General features: G+C 42.6%; 1 protein-coding gene across 1 annotated transcript in view; it reads right to left on the reverse strand.

Moving 5' to 3' along the window:
* Window positions 1-16,823, reverse strand: part of LOC140478814 (uncharacterized) — a 309,839-nt gene extending 293,016 nt beyond the window's left edge. Inside the window, exon 1 of the mRNA XM_072572218.1 lies at window positions 16,217-16,823. Coding sequence (XP_072428319.1) covers window positions 16,217-16,296 — 80 coding nt within the window. The 5' untranslated portion in view covers window positions 16,297-16,823. The remainder of the gene's footprint in view (window positions 1-16,216) is intronic.
* Between the last annotated feature and the right edge of the window lie 1,018 nt (window positions 16,824-17,841).

Consider the following 17,841-nt stretch of genomic DNA (forward strand, 5'->3'; position numbering starts at 1 on the left):
TAGATTAGATTAGATTACTTACAGTGTGGAAACAGGCCCTTCGGCCCAACAAGTCCACACCGCCCCGCCGAAGCGTAACCCACCCATACCCCTACATCTACATTTACCCCTTACCTAACACTACGGGCAATTTAGCATGGCCAATTCACCTGACCTGCACATCTTTGGACCGTGGGAGGAAACCGGAGCACCCGGAGGAAACCCACGCAGACACGGGGAGAACATGCAAACTCCACACAGTCAGTCGCCTGAGGCGGGAATTGAACCCGGGTCTCTGGTGCTGTGAGGCAGCAGTGCTAACCACTTGATTGACTTGATTGCGATGAAAATGATCCTAAACAGTTTTGATAAGGTAGACATGGAAGACATGCTTCCATGTCCACTTTTCCACAAGTTGAATGAGTGGGCAAATGCATGGCAGGCGAAATATTAATATGAACGAATGTTAGTGCGTGGAGTTTATCGACTTTGGTAACAAAAACAGGAAGACAAATTATTACGTGAATGCTGACTGAAGGAGGTGCAACAATACCTAGATGTCCTTTTATACCTGTTGCTAAATGTAAACATGAAGGCACAGCAGACACTGAAGAAGGTAGATATTATGTTCGCCTTCATAGTGAGAGGATCGGAATACAGGAGTAGGGATGTCTTGTTGCAATTGTGTGGGGCCTTGGTGAGACCACACCTGGAGTACTTTGTGCAATTTTCATCTCATTATTGAGGAAGGATATTCTGGGTATGGAAGAAGTGCAACAAAGATTTATTAGCTTGATTCTTGAGATGATGGGACTGAAAGATACCTATAAATTTCTAACAGGATTAGATAGGGCAAACACAGGAAGGATGTTGACCGAAGACTGGGGAGCCCAGAACCAGGAGTTACAGTCTAATGATATGGTGTAGGCTATTTAGGACAGAGATGAGAAGACATTTCTTCTCAGAGAGTGGTGATCCTTTGGGCTTTTCTACCACTGAAAGCAGTTGAAGACAAAAATATTGAATGTTTTCAAGGAGAAGTTAGATATAATTCTTAGGGCAAATGGCATGGGGACAATGTGGGACTGGGTACTGAGTAGAATGATCAGCCATGATTATGTTGAATAGTGGAGCAAGGTCAAAGGGCTGAAAGGCCTACTCCTATTCCTAATTTTGAAGTTTATATATTTTCTCTTGTGGGTAAGTTCAGAGCTGGAAAGTACTGTTTTAAAATCAAGGATCAATCTTTGAGGATAACAATGAGGAGCCTGACATCAGTAGTGGGAAGTAGTGGGAGGGGATTCTGAGGGACAGGATTTACATGCATTTGGAAAGGTAAGGACTGCTTAAGGATAGTCAAGATGGCTTTATGTTTGGAAACTTGATTGAGTTTTTTTAAAGAAGTAACAAAGAAGATTGATGAAGGCAGAGTGGTGTATGTTGCGAATATGGACTTCGGCAAGGCATTCAACAAAGTTCCACACCGTAGACTCATTTCCAAGGTTAGATCACATGGCATCAAGGGGACGTTGCCAATTGGCTACAAAATCGGTTTGAAGGTAGGTGACAGAGGGTGATGGTAGAGGATTGCCTTTTGGTCTGGAGGCCTATAACTAGCAGTATGCTGCAAGGATTGGTGCTGGGCCCACAGCTTTTCATCATTTACATAAATGATTTGAATGTGAATATAGGACGTAAGGTTAGTAAATTTGCAGATGCCACCAAGATTGATGATGGAGTGGACAGTGAAGAAGGTTATCTCGGAGTACAACAGGACCTTGATCAGATGGGCCAACGAGTGGCAGATGGAGTTTAACGTAGATAAATGTGAGATGATGCGTTTTGGTAAAGCAAACAAGGGCTTATACAATTAATTGTAGGGCCCTGGAGAATATTACCGATCAAAAGGATCTAGCAGTGCAGGTGCAAACTTCCTTGAAAGTGGAGTCGCAGGTAGACAGGGTAGTGACTGTGCTTGCCTTTATTGGTCAGTGCATCGAGTATAGAAGTTCAGATGTCATGTTGTGGCTGTACAGTACTTTGGTGAGGCCACATTTAGAATATTGGATTCAATTCTGATCTCCCTGCTATAGGAAAGAAGTTGTTAAACTAGAAAAGGTTCAGAAAAGATTTACCAGAATGTTGCCAGGATTGGAGGATTTGAGATATAGGACAAAGCTAAATAGTCTGGGCCTTTTTTCCCTGCAGCATTGGAAGCTGAGGGGTGACCTTATAGCAGTTTATAAAATCATGAGTAGGCAAGGTCTTTTTCCTCAGGTAGGGGAGCCCAAAACTAGAGGGCATAGGATTAAGGTGAGAGAAGAACTATTTAAAAGGTGTGATTTTGGTGCGTATATAGAATGATTTGCCAGAAGAGGAGGAGGAGGCCAGTATAATTACAACATTTAAAAACATTTGCATGGGTACATGAATAGGAAGGGTTTAGAGATATGGCCCAACTGCTAACAAATGGGACTAGGTCAGATTGGAACGTCTGGACAGCACGGACAAGTTGGACCGAAGAGTCCGTTTCCTTGATGTATAATTTTTCCGTGATGTATAACTATGACTCTGTGAAATCATTTTTCTGAATGTGTTGTGACAGTTTGGAACTCTCTGCTTTAGTGCACAGTAGAGGCAGGGTCTCTGAATACATTTTAAGACAGAGTTTGATAGATTTTTGTTAATCAAGGGAATCAAGTGTCCTCAGGGGTTGATGGGAATGTGGAATTTGAAAAACAAACAGATCACCCATGAATCTTCAATGGAGAAGCAGGTTCAAGGGGATGAATGGCCTACTTATACTCTTTATACATATGCTCAGGTGTCTGTATGTAGCCTGAACTTAACTCTTAACTCTAATCAAAAGCAATTTGAAGTGAGGGAAAACTCAGTAGGTTGGAGGCAGGTTCAACTGAGGCATTCAAAAAGGCATTGGATAAATAGTCGGATAAAAATAACCTACACGCATATGGGGAAAAAGCAGGGAGATTGCCATGAGGGAATGATGATCACTTAATGAGCTAGTCCAGAGATGATGGGCTGACTAACTCCATTTACCATAATACCACTGTGATTTTGTGATGCTGAACAACAAATTTTCAACTGAACTCCCCCTTCTAATTATCTAATTTCCCCTTATATACACCAATATTATTTGCATCATCTGCCATAATGAGTTCTCCATTCATACAAATCTTTAGGTAAAGATATTTCTCCTGAATACCCTGGTGGATTTATAAGTGTCAGAGAATCATAGAGATGTACAGCATGGAAACAGACCCTTCAGTCTAACCCGTCCATGCCGACCAGATATTCCAACCCAATCTAGTCCCACCTGCCAGCACCCGGCCCATATCCCTCCAAATCTTTCCTATTCATATACCCATCCAAATGCCTCTTAAATGTTGCAATTGTACCCGCCTCCACCACTTCCTCTGGCAGTTCATTCCACCCTCTGTGTGAAAACGTTGCCCCTTAGGTCTCTTCTATATCTTTCCCTTCTCACCCTAAACCTATGTCCTCTAGTTCTGGACTCCCCCACCCCAGGGAAAAGACTTTGTCTATTTACCTTATCCATGCCCCTCATAATTTTGTAAACCTCTATAAGGTCACCCCTCAGCCTCCGCACTCCAGCCTGTTCAGCCTCTCCCTATAGCTCAAATCCTCCAACCCTGGCAACATTCTTGTAAATCTTTTCTGAACCTTTTCATGTTTCACAACATCTTTCCGATAGGAAGGAGACCAGAATTGCACGCAATATTCCAACAGTGGCCTAACCAATGTCCTGTACAGCCGCAACATAATCTCCCAACTCTTGTACTCAATACTCTTGACCAATAAAGGAAAGCATACGAAATGCCTTCTTCACTATCCTATCTACCTGCGACTCCACTTTCAAGGAGATATGAACAATTGAGCTAGGACAAATGTTCGGCACAACATTGTGGGCCGAAGGGCCTGCTCTGTGCTGTACTGTTCTATGTTCTATGTTCTATGCTCCACTTTCAAGGAGCTATGAACCTGCACTCCAAAGTCTCTTTGTTCAGCAACACTCCCCAGGACCTTACCATTAAGTGTATAAGTCCTGCTAAGATTTGCTTTCTCAAAATGCAGCACCTCGCATTTATCTGAATTAAACTCCATCTGCCACTTCTCAACCCATTGACCCATCTGGTCAAGATTCTGTTGTAATCTGAGGTAGCCCTCTTCGCTGTCCACTACACCTCCAATTTTGGTGTCATCTGCAAACTCTACCTCTTATGCTCGCATCCAAATCATTTATGTAAATGACAAAAAGCAGAGGACCCAGCACTGATCCTTGTGTGGACTAACTTACTTTTATCAACCCTAATTCTGTTCTCCCTCATTGATGGAATAGAAGCCTCCACATCTACCCTTTCAAATGCTTTCCAAATCTAGTAATATACATCCACTTATTCTGATTCGCATTAGTGTAGGATTTAACTGCAGGAGTAGAGTGAACTAGGCACAGTAAAGAAGGCTGTAGAAAAGTATGACCCTTGTACGATGGTACACAGTTGTGACATTATATTTTGTGGGACCTTGAATAAAAAAATATATATGTAAGTGAGCCCCAGAGAATGGAAATTGAGAGCACTAGTTTGACTACCCATGACCAAAAAAAGAGATATCTTCAGGATCTGAACAAAATTTATCATGTTCTCCACCCTTTGAAAATTTCTGATTCTTGTGCAGAAGTTGAACATGATTTCAGTTTGTAGAACTTGATTTTTCCATGCTGAAGCAGTTTAGCTCACATTGTATAAATAAATTTCCACCATCCACATTTGGTAAGATTGATTCTCCACAGCCTGAGGTAAAAACATGTTGCTGGATCCAGGTGCAACTATATAAATTGAACATATTATGAATTACTGCAAAGTAATGCAAATACTTTTCTTTTTTATTCCTCTTTTTTATCTAAGATTTGTACCTAGGTACTTTGCAACCGAGATGACACCATAAGAGCCAACATTGTAAAAAAATCTTTCATTGTACTCATGTACTTGAGTATACATGACAATAAAGGATATTCTATTCTATTTATTCTATTCTATTGCAGATGAAGAGCTTGGATTAAAAATGGAAAGATCCTTGCTGCTACTTGAGGTGCATAGGGGAAATGTAGTAACTCTGCGGACTTCTGTTAAACCAGAATTCAATTAATTTTATATAAATATAGAAGCTATGAAGAGAGGCTGGATAAGCGGTTGTTTTCTTTGAAGGAAGACCTAACTGAGGTGTATATAATTATGTGGAGCATGGACAGGTGCATAGAAGGCATCCGTCGCATTAGACAACGGGCCAATATTAAGTGGGAGTGAGTTTAAAGTGAAAGCCAGGAGGTTTAAGAGGAGATTTGAGGAAAACATTATTTCACCCAGAAGGTAGTGGCATTATCTGGAATGTACTGCCTGAGAGGGTAGTTGAGGTGGGAACCACACAACCTTTAAAAAGTGCATGGATAAGCACTTTAAACGTCATAACTATCAATGCTATGGGCCATGTGTGGGAAAGTGGGACTAGTGTAGGATCAGCATATTTTTGGCAGTATGCATTGAATGGGCCAAAGGTCCTCTTCTGTACTGTGAGATTCCTGTTCCCAGCACTTTCTGAATCAACATATATTATTTAAGATGTGGCAAAAATAAAATTGCTGGAAAAGCTCAGCAGGTCTGACAGCATTTATGGAGAGATATCAGAGTCAGTGTTTTGGTGGAATTCTGCCAGTTCTGAGGAAGGGTCACCCGTCCCAAAATATTAATTCTCCATAGGTATTCCAAGACCTGCTGAGCTTTTCCAGCAATTTCTATTTTTGTCTCTGATTTACAGCATTCGCACTTCTTTTGTTTTTTTATTTAAGATGTGCATCAGTATTCCCACTTAAAACTCATTCACTATGAGTCATTATGTTTACCAAAATAACTTGGACTCGCTAGACTCAATGAATGGAAGGAACTTGTTTTGAAAACCCACTTTCTTCAGTAGTTAAAATTGATGAAAATTGCATCAACACCAATATGTAGACATTTCATTGTGGTGAACCAGAACTGTATTAGACACTAGGGACTGAATTTTAATTTTGTTTTTGGCAAAGTCTAGACTCTGTTGAGAATTTCTTGGCTGTAAGGACTAGCAGGTTCTATTGCCCTATTTTATCAAACTCACCTCATTAATTACCTACTACATCCCTAAGGCATTTCTCACATCCAGTTTCCACCCCAACTTACCCCATCTACCATTGCCAGAACAACTCATCACTCACCAGATATCCCAAAATTCATGGCATCCCTTGTGCCCATACCATCTTTAAAAGCCCAGTCGAAAACAGTCAGTCCATAGATGCCTTGCACAGTTGCTGACATTTACACCAGACATGGCAGACAGGGGGAAAATTACTGAGCCACTTTGCAGGAGCTCCTGCAGGATGGAGTGACGCACATGCTGCACATTATCTACCCTCTCCCTCTTACCACCTAGCCATGCTAGCCTTGCCTGAGCTGCCAGCCAACTTAAAGCAGCCTTAGTTCTCAGGAGTAAATGCCCTGCACAGCAGGAAGAAAGTCAATGACCTTCTCCACTCTGTCAGGGTAAGTGTCATCATCTTCCCTCAAATCCTCACACTTATTTCATCTCTAGGCCCACCTCCCACCAAGGCTCAAGCTCTGCTACTGACTGCAACACATTCCCACCGATTCTCCCTTATCCCAAACCCGACATCCCTAACCTTGTGCTGTCCCCATGTCCTCTGAGCTGTCTACTCACTCACCGGGACACTTTCCCAACTACAGCACAAGTAATAGCTGTGCCTCCCACTCCTGCCTTCCATAATACTTGCCTCGCATTCCATGAGGCAAACAGGCCATAATAAGCCACAGGGAGTCATGATGAATGTTATTGACACTAGAGCCAGGACACAAAAAGTAAATAGGGCAATGTGGTCAGCTCAATCAAGCACATAGTGAAGCTGTACTGCTTTCCAAGAGCCCTGCAAGGCATGTGTTACTAAAGGAATCCCAGCCAACCTATAGAAGGATTCTGGCTCCTACAACAACTTCAAGCTGCTGAATGTAATGCATAGCTCCGACAGTGAAAAAGAATGTATGCTTACTGCTCCTTATCTCACAAGTCCCGACATTTCACTGGACTTCGTAAATACAAGGGGTTTCTGTCTGATGGCTTTCCCATCAAAAGAAAATGACTTTGAAATGCCTTCAGTATGAAGCCCTGAAACAGTGAGAAATTAATCTAATTCATTTCCAAAGTAGGAAGTGTTGCAAACATTCCCAAATGGCAGTTCAGATACACGTCCACAGAGTCATCACAGTTATTTGAGAGAGAAGATTGCAAAGACTATACTGTTGCCATTTTGTCTAGTTGTTTAATGATCCACAAGGACAGCAGTGAGAGTACTGCACTCCATAGTTCACATTCTTTCCCATGTTTGGAATATATTTGCTAATCATTCATTACATCTCACATCCTCTTAGCTCCAGGTGGCCTGTAACTATCACTGAGAAAATCAAGAGCACAAATCCATGCGCTTTTGTTTTTTGACTTAATTTTTTTGCTACACCAACGATTTGTACATACAGACCCACAATAAATGTTTCGACAGCTGTTTCTAAAACTTTGCGCAAACTGTGTCATATGGTAAATGCATCAACATAACTGAGCAAAAATCCCTGCACTCTTATATTCTATGGTATGGGGTATTATAATGATCCCCAATACTCTGACAATGTTACATAGAACTGCATAGAATTTACAGCACGGGAACATGCCACATTATCAAATCCAAAGAGAAAGAGGTAGGAGGACCCTGTGCTTCTGAATCAATGCGTGAGAGAGTATGGAGACAGCACCTTCATAAAGAGCACAACAGTGAGTAGGCCAACAGTTTCATGAAGAGCTAGGGAGAGAATGATGTCAGCAAATTCTCAAACAATGAGGGAGAGGTGTTTGCAGTTTCATAAAGAGCAGAGAGGACATGTGTTAGAGAGCAACTGTAACAGAAGATAAAAAAACTGTGGCAATTTGTGAGAAGGGTAGTGGCAGCAGGAGATTTCTTTAAAAAGCAGCAGAGATCCTCTTCCAATGGCTTCTTCCTGTCAGAGACAAAGTGTGATATCACAGGAAAACACGAAAGTAATTAGTGGATATTTCTTCTATGACTCTTTTGATTGGCCAAGTGGTTTCAATCAATTGTTGCTGAAGAATACAGTTATGAAATTCACTTTCAAAATATTTAATGTGCAAGTTAATTAACTGAATAGAACATAGAGATGGCTGGGTAGGCGAGTGTTGCAGCTGTAGTATGTGGGAGCTGGTAGACGCCAGTGTGACCACATCTACAGCAAGTTTTGGCTGCTTGAAGAACATCAGCTCACAACTGATGAGCTGAAACCACATTGTTAGCAGTGAATAGGGCATGCAGAATCAAAAAATGTACAAATAATTCACAAAGGCAGATACTACAGATAATGGACATCTGAAATAACTCCTGGCAATGCTCAGCAGGGTGGTTATTATATATGGGAGGAGAAACAGAATTCATGTTAAGTATGATTTGGAGATGCCAGTGTTGGACTGAGGTGTACAAAGTTAAAAATCACATAACATCAGGTTATAGTCCAACAGGTTTAATTGGAAGCACTAGCTTTCGGAATGCTGCTCTTTCATCAGGTGATTGTGGAGCATAAAATTGTAAGACACAAAATTTATACCAAACTATATATACACACACACTGCTATAAATTCTGTGTCTTATAATTGTGTACTCCACAACCAGCTGATGAAGGAGCAGCACTCCGAAAGCTAGTTTTCCAATTAAACTTGTTGGACTATAACCTGGTGTTGTGTCTTTTTTAACATGTTAAGTATGCAAGTTAGCCCACCAAGCTGTTTTCAGATGTTTCGTCACCATAATGAGGTAACATCATCAGTGAGAGTCTCCGGTGAAGCGCTGATGGTATTTCCCACCCCTCTCTTTTTAGTTCTTGGTTTCTTAACGTGGGTGATGGTCATTTCCGGTTCTTTTTTCAAGGGAAGGTAGAAGGGATCTATATCGATGTGTTTGAAAAAAAGGACCAGAAATGATATCAGCCATCTTAAGAAACCAAGACCTATAAATAGAGAGGCAGGACATACCACCAGCGCTTCACTGACTCTCACTGATGATGTTACCTAGTCACAGTGACAAAATGTCTGAAAACAAACCTTCCAGCTCAGCAAGCTAACTTACATATTTATCAGCAACTGGAGCTACAAATCTTCTCAAAAATTGCCAGCAGAGTTCATGTTTCAGTTCAAAATCACAGTTTTACCTGGAAGGAGAGCTTTAAACCTTGTGTAATGCAAACGATGGACTAAATATCTGCCCCCATTTTTCTTTCACAAATGAAATTCAAGAACACTTCTACACACAAAGGGCTGGATCTTATCTTCAATCATCAGGAGATTTGAAGAAAGGGGCCATGTAAAATCCAGTTAGTGACTTTCCCTCCACCAATCTGCCCACTCCTGGCCGGTCTGAAGTTTTCTGAGGACTTAAGGAAGGCAGAGGGTAACCCACCCACCCTTAGGCCTGTTAAGCCCCTAAGGCAACAATTAATGGCCACTTCAGGGCCTGATCCCAACCTCATCAGCTAAGAGACTCATGCCATATGGGAAGCCAGACAGCAGAGGCTGCATAGACTAGAACCAAGGCAACTGAGATTTCTCTTTGGCTGTTCTCTGGACCCACCAGAGGTCCTGCCCCAAGCTAATCAGCCCTTTAACCCTGGGATCCTGGTCATTAGAGGTTGCCTGTTGTCCAAGAAGCGTCCACCGCTTTCAGCTGGTACAGATATATCAAAGGTCAGCCATGATCTTGCTGAATGCGGAGCATGCTTTCGGGGTTCAATGGCCAACTCCTGTTCTTCTGGACAATTCTGTCAGTAGCATGCCTTTTGAAAAAGCTACTTGGATGACAGAAAACATGACTGGATGAACAGACTGCAGCAACCTTTAGAAAATCTCTAGCTTTAGAAAATCTCTCTTCGGGGCCAAATAGAAGCAGAAGGAGACCTCTACCTGCCCCTTCAGAACCGAGGCCCTATTTCCTACATTGTGGTTACAGAAGCATGTATGCAAGGCCGGTGCCTGCTGAGTTACTTGCCACTTTTAATGAATGCAATGTTACAAGTAAAGAAACAAAAAGCAAATACTTATGTTGGGCCTTTCACATCCTCAGGACATCCCAATCCATTTCACGGTCAATTGAGTGCTTTTGAAATTGATTTACTGTTGTAATGCAGAAACACGGCAGCCAGTTAGTGTACAAAAATCTCCCTCAACTGCAATCAAATCAGCAATCAGACAACCAGTCTTTTGTATATTGCTTGAGGAATAAGTGGTGCCCAAGGCACCAGGAAAACAACCCTGTTCTTTCTCGAAATAGTACCATGAGATTTCTGAACATCTACGTAGGTTTAGTGTTTCGTCTGAGAAACAGTTCCAAGAATCTGGAGTGAAGGTTGACTTAAAAGTTTCCCTCTGTCAGAATGCTTTCCAACATTTTGAATGATACGGTGACTCAGTGGTTAACACCGCTGCCTCACTGCACCAGTGACACAGATTTAATTCTCACCCGCGGGTGACTGTCTGTGTGGAGTTTTGCACATTCTCCCCGTGTCTGCATGGGTTTCCTCCAGGTGTTCAGGCTTCCTCCCACTGTCCAAAGAGGCGCAGGTTAGATAGATCAGCCGTGGGAAATGCAGGGTTACACGGATAGGAAAGGGTGTGGGTGAGGTGCTCTTCAAAGGGTTGGTGCGAACTCAATGGGCTGAATAGCCTGCAGCAATTCTATCTAATCATAAAAGGTTGCAGGTTACAGCACCAAGCAAATGCCTGTATATTGAACTCCAAATAGATTTATGCTGGGCAGTAATGGTATGGCTTCACTGCAAGTCCAAGTTCTTGAGGCTAACAAGCCCCACACTTCCAAGCAAAAATAATAAAGAATGAAACTCCAAAACCAGTGCTTATATAGAGTACATATGTGAAAGTGGTAGAAATTGAAATGAAACAGAACACAAAGCATAAAATTCAACGTTCCTGAACTAATTTAAGAAACACATTTATAATTCATTATAAAATGCAGGAAGTACAGACGCACTGAGGGAAACCAGCAGTTTCTAAGAGGATTTCACTGGGGACAGATTAAAGTGGATCTTTACATTTTGTAACTGTATTATGAATGTTTTTAGCCAGCTATAGTTCTGATTATACTCAGTACTCTGAAGTATTCCTTCATCTCTAGAACTGTTACCCCCACTCCCACTCCAATTCTCTCAAACTCTCTTTCCTCCCATAAGATGCTCTTTAAAAACTAGCTCTTCAGTAATGCCTCTGATACTCTCTCCTAACATCTCCGTTTATCACTCAGTGTCAAATTTTGCTTGTTAAAGCCACTTTGAAGCTGTCTTATACAAATGCAAGTTGTTTCATCTTCTCTCAGTCCACATTTTTCTAAATAGAATGTGTGCCATACAGTACAATTAGTACCAGGTTGGTTTAAAAATTGCTCAGAAGAACGAAAAGAAAGGAAGTTGCATTTCACGGCATGTCAAACTGAAGCTCTTGAAGAATGTTATGAGTTGCTAAATTCGACTCAGTCTAAATCAGTCTTGGCAATAGATTCACATTATCACCATTGTGCACTAACACAGAATGGTAGCCCGAAGCAGGGACGCCAATAACCAGCGGCAGGGTATTGGCCTGGAACAGGAGCGGCAGAAGCTACCCAGTGTGTTATGTGGCATTAGCCAGCAGTGAGACCACATGGAGACCCCCTGCACAGGTCTGCTGAGGACAACCTTTGAAGAAAGAGTGTAATGTTTGTCTTTCTAACTTTTTGTTTTCCTGACCTGTAGTTATACTGTGCATAGCTGCAATGTAACATTTTGTCTTTGTTTCTCTATTCTACAACTGAGGATTGTACCTAGTTATTGTATGCCTAAGAAGGCACCATGTGATGATGACATTGTTACACTCTAACGAATATTGTAACTGAAGGTGGTGTACCTAGGTACCTTTGTACCAAAGATGGCACTGTAAGTGTCGGCTTATACACTTTTCACTGTATTCATTTGAGTACATGACAATAAAGCTAATTTAATTCAGAATATGTGAGGGTCCACTGTCAGAAGGATTGTTTCCAATTTGCCAGAATTTGGAACCTCAATTCAAAATCAGCAAATTTGCAGATAATTGCAGCAGTGGAATTAAATGAGACAGCTCTGAAATTACAGGTGGGCTTAACGTCTCATTCAAAAGATGATGCCTCTGGCAGTAAAGCATTCCCTCAGTGAATCTTAAAATCACCTGCAATATAAATTGACTACCTTCAGAGCTGTCACATTAAGTTTATTTGAAGAATGCAGGTGAATCTTCTCCACCCAGAGGGTAGTGAGACAATGGAATCTGCAAACACAAAGCATTGCTGAGGTGAACCGCACATTTCATTTTTGAATGAGAGTGGAATTGAAAGACGTGGGGATGGGATGGGGTGAAGTTACATCATAAGGTCAGGAGTGGGGTTCGCTGATGACTACACAATGTTCAGTACAATTTACAACTCCTCAAATATGGAAGAAGTCAATGTCCAAATGCAGCAAATCCTGAACAATATCCAGACTTGTGCTGATAAGTTGTAACATTCATACCACAAAAATACCAGGTAATCGCCATCATCAACAAGAGGGAAGCTAAATATTGTCCCTTAACATTCAATGACATTATCATCCCAGAATCTCCAAATATCAACATCCTGGGGGTGTTGACCATACATTGAACTGAACTAACCTTATAAATATTGTGGCTGCAACAGCAAGTCAGAGGCTATGAATTCTGCTGCAAATAACTCACCTCCTGACTCCCCAAAGCCTGTTCACCATCTACAAGGCACAGGTCAGCAGTACGATAGAATACTGCCCACTTGCTTGGATAATTGCTGCTCCAACAACACTCAAGAATCTTCTTTTTAAAAAATATTCATGGGATGAGGCATTGCTGGCTAGCCCAGCATTTATTGGCCATCCTGTATTGCCCAGATGGCAGTTAAGAGTCAACTATAAAATTGCTCATCTGGAGTCACATGTAGGCCAGACAAGGTAAGGATGACAGTTTCCTTCCATAAAGGACAAAAAGCAGATGGGTTTTTCTGAAAATCAACAATGAATGCATGGCCATCATTAGACTCTCAAATCCAGAATTTATTGAATTCAAATTCACCATCTGGGGCAACTTGAACCTGGGTCTCTGGATTAACAGTTCAATGACAAGGGAAAAACAATGACTGCAGATGCTGGAAACCAGATTTTGGATAAGTGGTACTGGAAGGGCACAGCAGTTCAGGCAGCATCCGAGGAGCCAATTTAGGCCATCATCTCTCCTTGGCACCATCCAAGACAAAGCAACCCACTTGATTAACACCACATCCACAAATATCCATGACCAATGCACAGTAGCAGCAGTCTGTACCATCAATAAGATGCATTGTGGAAATTCATCAAGGCTCTTTAGACAGTACCTTCCAAACCTGTGACATCTATAAAGACAAGGGCAACAGATATATGGGAACATCATCACCTTCAAGTTCCCCTCCAAATCATTCACCATCCTGACTTGGAAGTATATCGCTGCTCCTTCAGTGTGGCTGGGTAAACGTTCTGAAATGCCCTTCCCTGACAGTAATGTGGAGGTACCCAAACCAAATGTACTCTAACGGTTGAAGAAGACAGCTCATCACCACCTCCTCAATGGCAATTAGAGATGGGCAATAAATTCTGGCCAGCCAATAATGTACATATCCCATGAAGGAAAATAGGTCTGGAAGTGACTGATGAGGTGCACAAACACAAGCACAGACCTAGTGGGCTGAATGGCCTGTTTCTATGATGTAAATTCGGTGCAATTTAATGTTTCCAAACACGATATAATGTGGAAAGAATAATAACATTTAAAGCAGGCTATTGTAAAGTGCTATTCATAAAGTGAAAAAAATGACACTGAATAGAGAGAAACAATGAGGCTGAAATAGCTACAGATCAGCAAGAAGAGATCTTACAAATAAAAACCAAAAGAACTGCAGATGCTGTAAATCTGAGGCTGAAACAACTTGCTGGAAAAACTCAGCAGGTCTGGCAACATCTGTGGCGTGAAATCAGAGTTAACCTTTGGGGTCGAGTGACCCTTCCTCAGAACTGACAGATCCCCACCCGGAAACATTAATTCTGGTTTCTCTCCGCAGAGGTTGGCCTGACCTGCTGAGCTTTTCCGGCAATTTCTGGTTTTGTTTGAGATCTTAGAGGCTGAGCGTTAATGTGTGCACTCAGTGGCTATGGGTTAATCCGCGGAGTGTCGGTCGACACAATTTGAGAGGGAGAATTAAACGCGGGGAAAGCGCAACCTGATAGAGATTCAGAAGTTGGAACAGCTTATCCAGAAAGTTAACCTAGAATGTAACGTTAAATGACAGTAGATCATAGGCACACTGATTCAAACTGGAGGTGTGTAGTGATAGGACTGATGTCAGGAAATTTCTGCAGGCATGAATATAAAATAAACTCCCAGACAGTTTGGGGAAAACGAACATTGTGGATGAACCGAAAACTAACAATTAGATGCCGTAGTGTGGTGTCAGATCTCTCCAGATGAGTGGAATGAATGATCTGATTTGCCTTAGCCATTTACCGAGTGCATAATATTGTCCCTGAATGCATGTCTGTAACACTAATAACGCATTCATATTCAATCTGACGCTTCATAAGAAAAAGGCGTAACCTACTTCTGATTAATTCAAAGTTCTCCAATTGTAATTTATCTACTGTTTAAGTAACACATTCGTATTTTGTTTTTAGTTTGCATTGCATAACCTATTTTTAATGCAAAACAAAGACACAGATTAAGAAAGTCAACTAGAAATTGCCTATCCAGAAGAAAGGATGCCTTACAGATTTCCTCAGAGCACTAAGACTGATACAAACTGGTCTGAATGTAAAATGTACAGATGCAACTCCAGCCGTGGTTCACACTGACCCCTGCAGACAGATTCAAACAAGTTCATTTATTCGTTGGTATTCAACCATGTCGCGCTGGAGTGCCTGAATAATAAGATAGAGGGGCAACTGTCAGAAAGCGCTGGAAATCTCCGCAAATGACCACATTTTGGCGATACAGCTTTCTAAACCAATAAGTGAATCCTAACTCTGAGAAAGAAGGACGGAGCCGCACATATTGTACAGCAACACATCCTGTCTTTTCAAGTAAGACAAATGCGCGGGGCGGCTCAGTGCTTAGCACTGCTGCCTCACCGCGCCAGGGATCCGGATTCAATTCCCGCCCCTGGCGACAGTCTGTGTGGAGTTTGCATCATTCTCCCCAGCTCTGCATGGGTTTCCTCACACAGACCAAAGATGTACAGGTTAGGTGAATTGTCCATAGTGTTAGGTGTAGGGGAATGGGTCTGGGTGGATTGCTCTTCGGAGGGTCGGTGTGGACTTGTTGGGCCGAAGGGCCTGTTTCCACACTGTTGGGAATCGAATCTAATCTATTGCGGAAACCAGAGCAGCCAAATAAAGAAAAGTTTCCGGTGGTTTGCCTGTATACTGAATATAAAACGTCCAAAATAAGATCCCAGTATCGGTCCCTATCATTGACAAATCCAAATCTTAGAGTAAGTGCTAACTCACACAGTACAACGTTATTGGGAATGTGCACAGACTAGAGACCTGCGGAACGCTCTTGTTATTCCCCATAGTCTCGCTATTTCCCTGCACGGATTTTACCATGTAGTAATCACTGGGTTTCTGTTAACCCGACTGGCCGAGGTATGCGTGAACAGAGAATTTCTAAATTCAAGGCAGCTCGGAAATCTCAGCTCAAACTGTCGGCTGCTGTTCCAGTTCGGACAAAGCCACAGCAGAGCTCAGTGACTGGCCGTTTCAGCTCTTGCCCCTCTGCTCTTGAGCTGCCTTCCCCTCGCCGTGGGAAGGATTACCCCCGACTTTGCCAATGTGTTGCTGCTGCCTTTTGAGCACTCACGACCGAGGCAGGTATTCAAAACACTGAACGGAACTGACACACAAACTGGGTTTGTTCTCAATGCGGGCTGCAATGCTGCAGATTGCATGGAGACGATATAAGAAATGGAAAGATAAGTCGCACTCACATGTCAGCTTGAAGTTCGAGCGAAACTGCCTGCCTAAAGGCAAAGTAGTGGAGGCAGATCATTACCACGGTGCGCTCCATTGCTACCTCCCTCGCTCAAGTTTGGGGAGGAAGTGGGGTTCGAACAGGAGATCTCTGGGTCTAGATATACTCCCCCAAAGCTCTTCAACCTGAGTGAATCACACGCTGCTGCATCCCGTTTAGCTTGCAATTTTATTGCCTGGATTTGAGGAAGATGTTCTCTGAATAACGGACGAGACTTGTCCTAAGGGTTACATTTATCGTTCCGCTTTGCGATTCTTCTCCCGACTTTAACCCTTCGTCCCAAGGCGTCCTCTGTCCGATTCAGCGATTCCTCTTCCTTCTCCTCCCTTCCCTGCCCTTGTCACCTCCCAGTCTTGGGCCCTCACTGTTCGCCGAGAGGGCAGTCAGTGGCGTGTGGGACCTGTTCTGGCCGATCTCTGACTCAATCACCGGCTCTCTCAGATATCCAGCATCAAAACCACATTTCCGTAAAGCAGCCCCCTTCCCGGAACATGTGACCCCTCCGGAGTCATGGTTACTGCACACACTCACACAACGGGGGTCTTTCCGCCTCTGTTTAAACTCTGCAGCATCTTAAATCTGCGCGCAGCCGCGGGGAGTTTGCTTAGAAGCATTCATAGACTGAATGAGACGCACCACTTTCTGGTCTTAACTAGCTAGTTAAGCTTACAAGTTCTGAGGAAGGATGACTTAACTCGAAACGTTAACTCCGATTTCTCTCCACAGATGGCCGACCCGCTGAGCACTTCCAGCAATTTCTGGTTTTGTTTCTGGCCTTATCTATGTTGCATTAAAGGACAGTGCTAAGGACTTGCAAAATGAATTAAGGGGTGCAATTTTCCATAACTGCATCTTTTTCCTGCACTTTGTGTAGGGACAGTAAAGTAAAGATGCCAAGGTCCCAGGGGAGTATAGGGCCAGAGACAGTGGTGCGTTTAACCTGAGGGTCACCACACCGCAAAGGGGAGAAGTTGAGAAGGTGGGACTTTCATGGTGCCCTCAGCTCTGCATGGAAAATCAGCAATCCAGCCAACTGGCCTGAAAGAGTCACTTTGTTGGGTACACTAGTGAATAGGTCAACCATTAATTCCTGTCTGTGATCACAGAAGTGTGTTTTTCAAGTTGGCAAAGGTGCTTGGAATTCCAGTAGAATCCAGAGGCTTCCCAATTTGAGCTGTGTGAGGTGAGACTTTGCCTCCCCACAGGTGGAGTAGAAAGATTCCACTGTTATTTCTTGATCCTCTCTTTTCACTCAAGAGCTGCATTCAGAACAAGTGGTCTAAATATCTCCTCATTGAAGAATGGTGCATTGTAATTAGAAGTAAACATTAGGATAAATCATGGACGCTTTGATATTTAGGAATGCAAGGTGAGAATAGTGTCCTCAGATTTACAAGAGACCTTTATTAATTCTGAGGTTGTGCACATCACTGGCTGGCAGGACAGCAATTGTTCAGCCTTTGACTGCTTTGAGAGGATGGTGATGAGCTGCATTCGTGAACTGTTGCGGTCAGTTTGGGCATTCCAGGATTTTGACCTGGTGACACTGAAGGATTAGTGACATGGTTTCAAGTCAGGATG

Source organism: Chiloscyllium punctatum, chromosome 6, assembly GCF_047496795.1.
Source record: "Chiloscyllium punctatum isolate Juve2018m chromosome 6, sChiPun1.3, whole genome shotgun sequence".
Taxonomy (NCBI): Eukaryota; Metazoa; Chordata; class Chondrichthyes; order Orectolobiformes; family Hemiscylliidae; genus Chiloscyllium; species Chiloscyllium punctatum.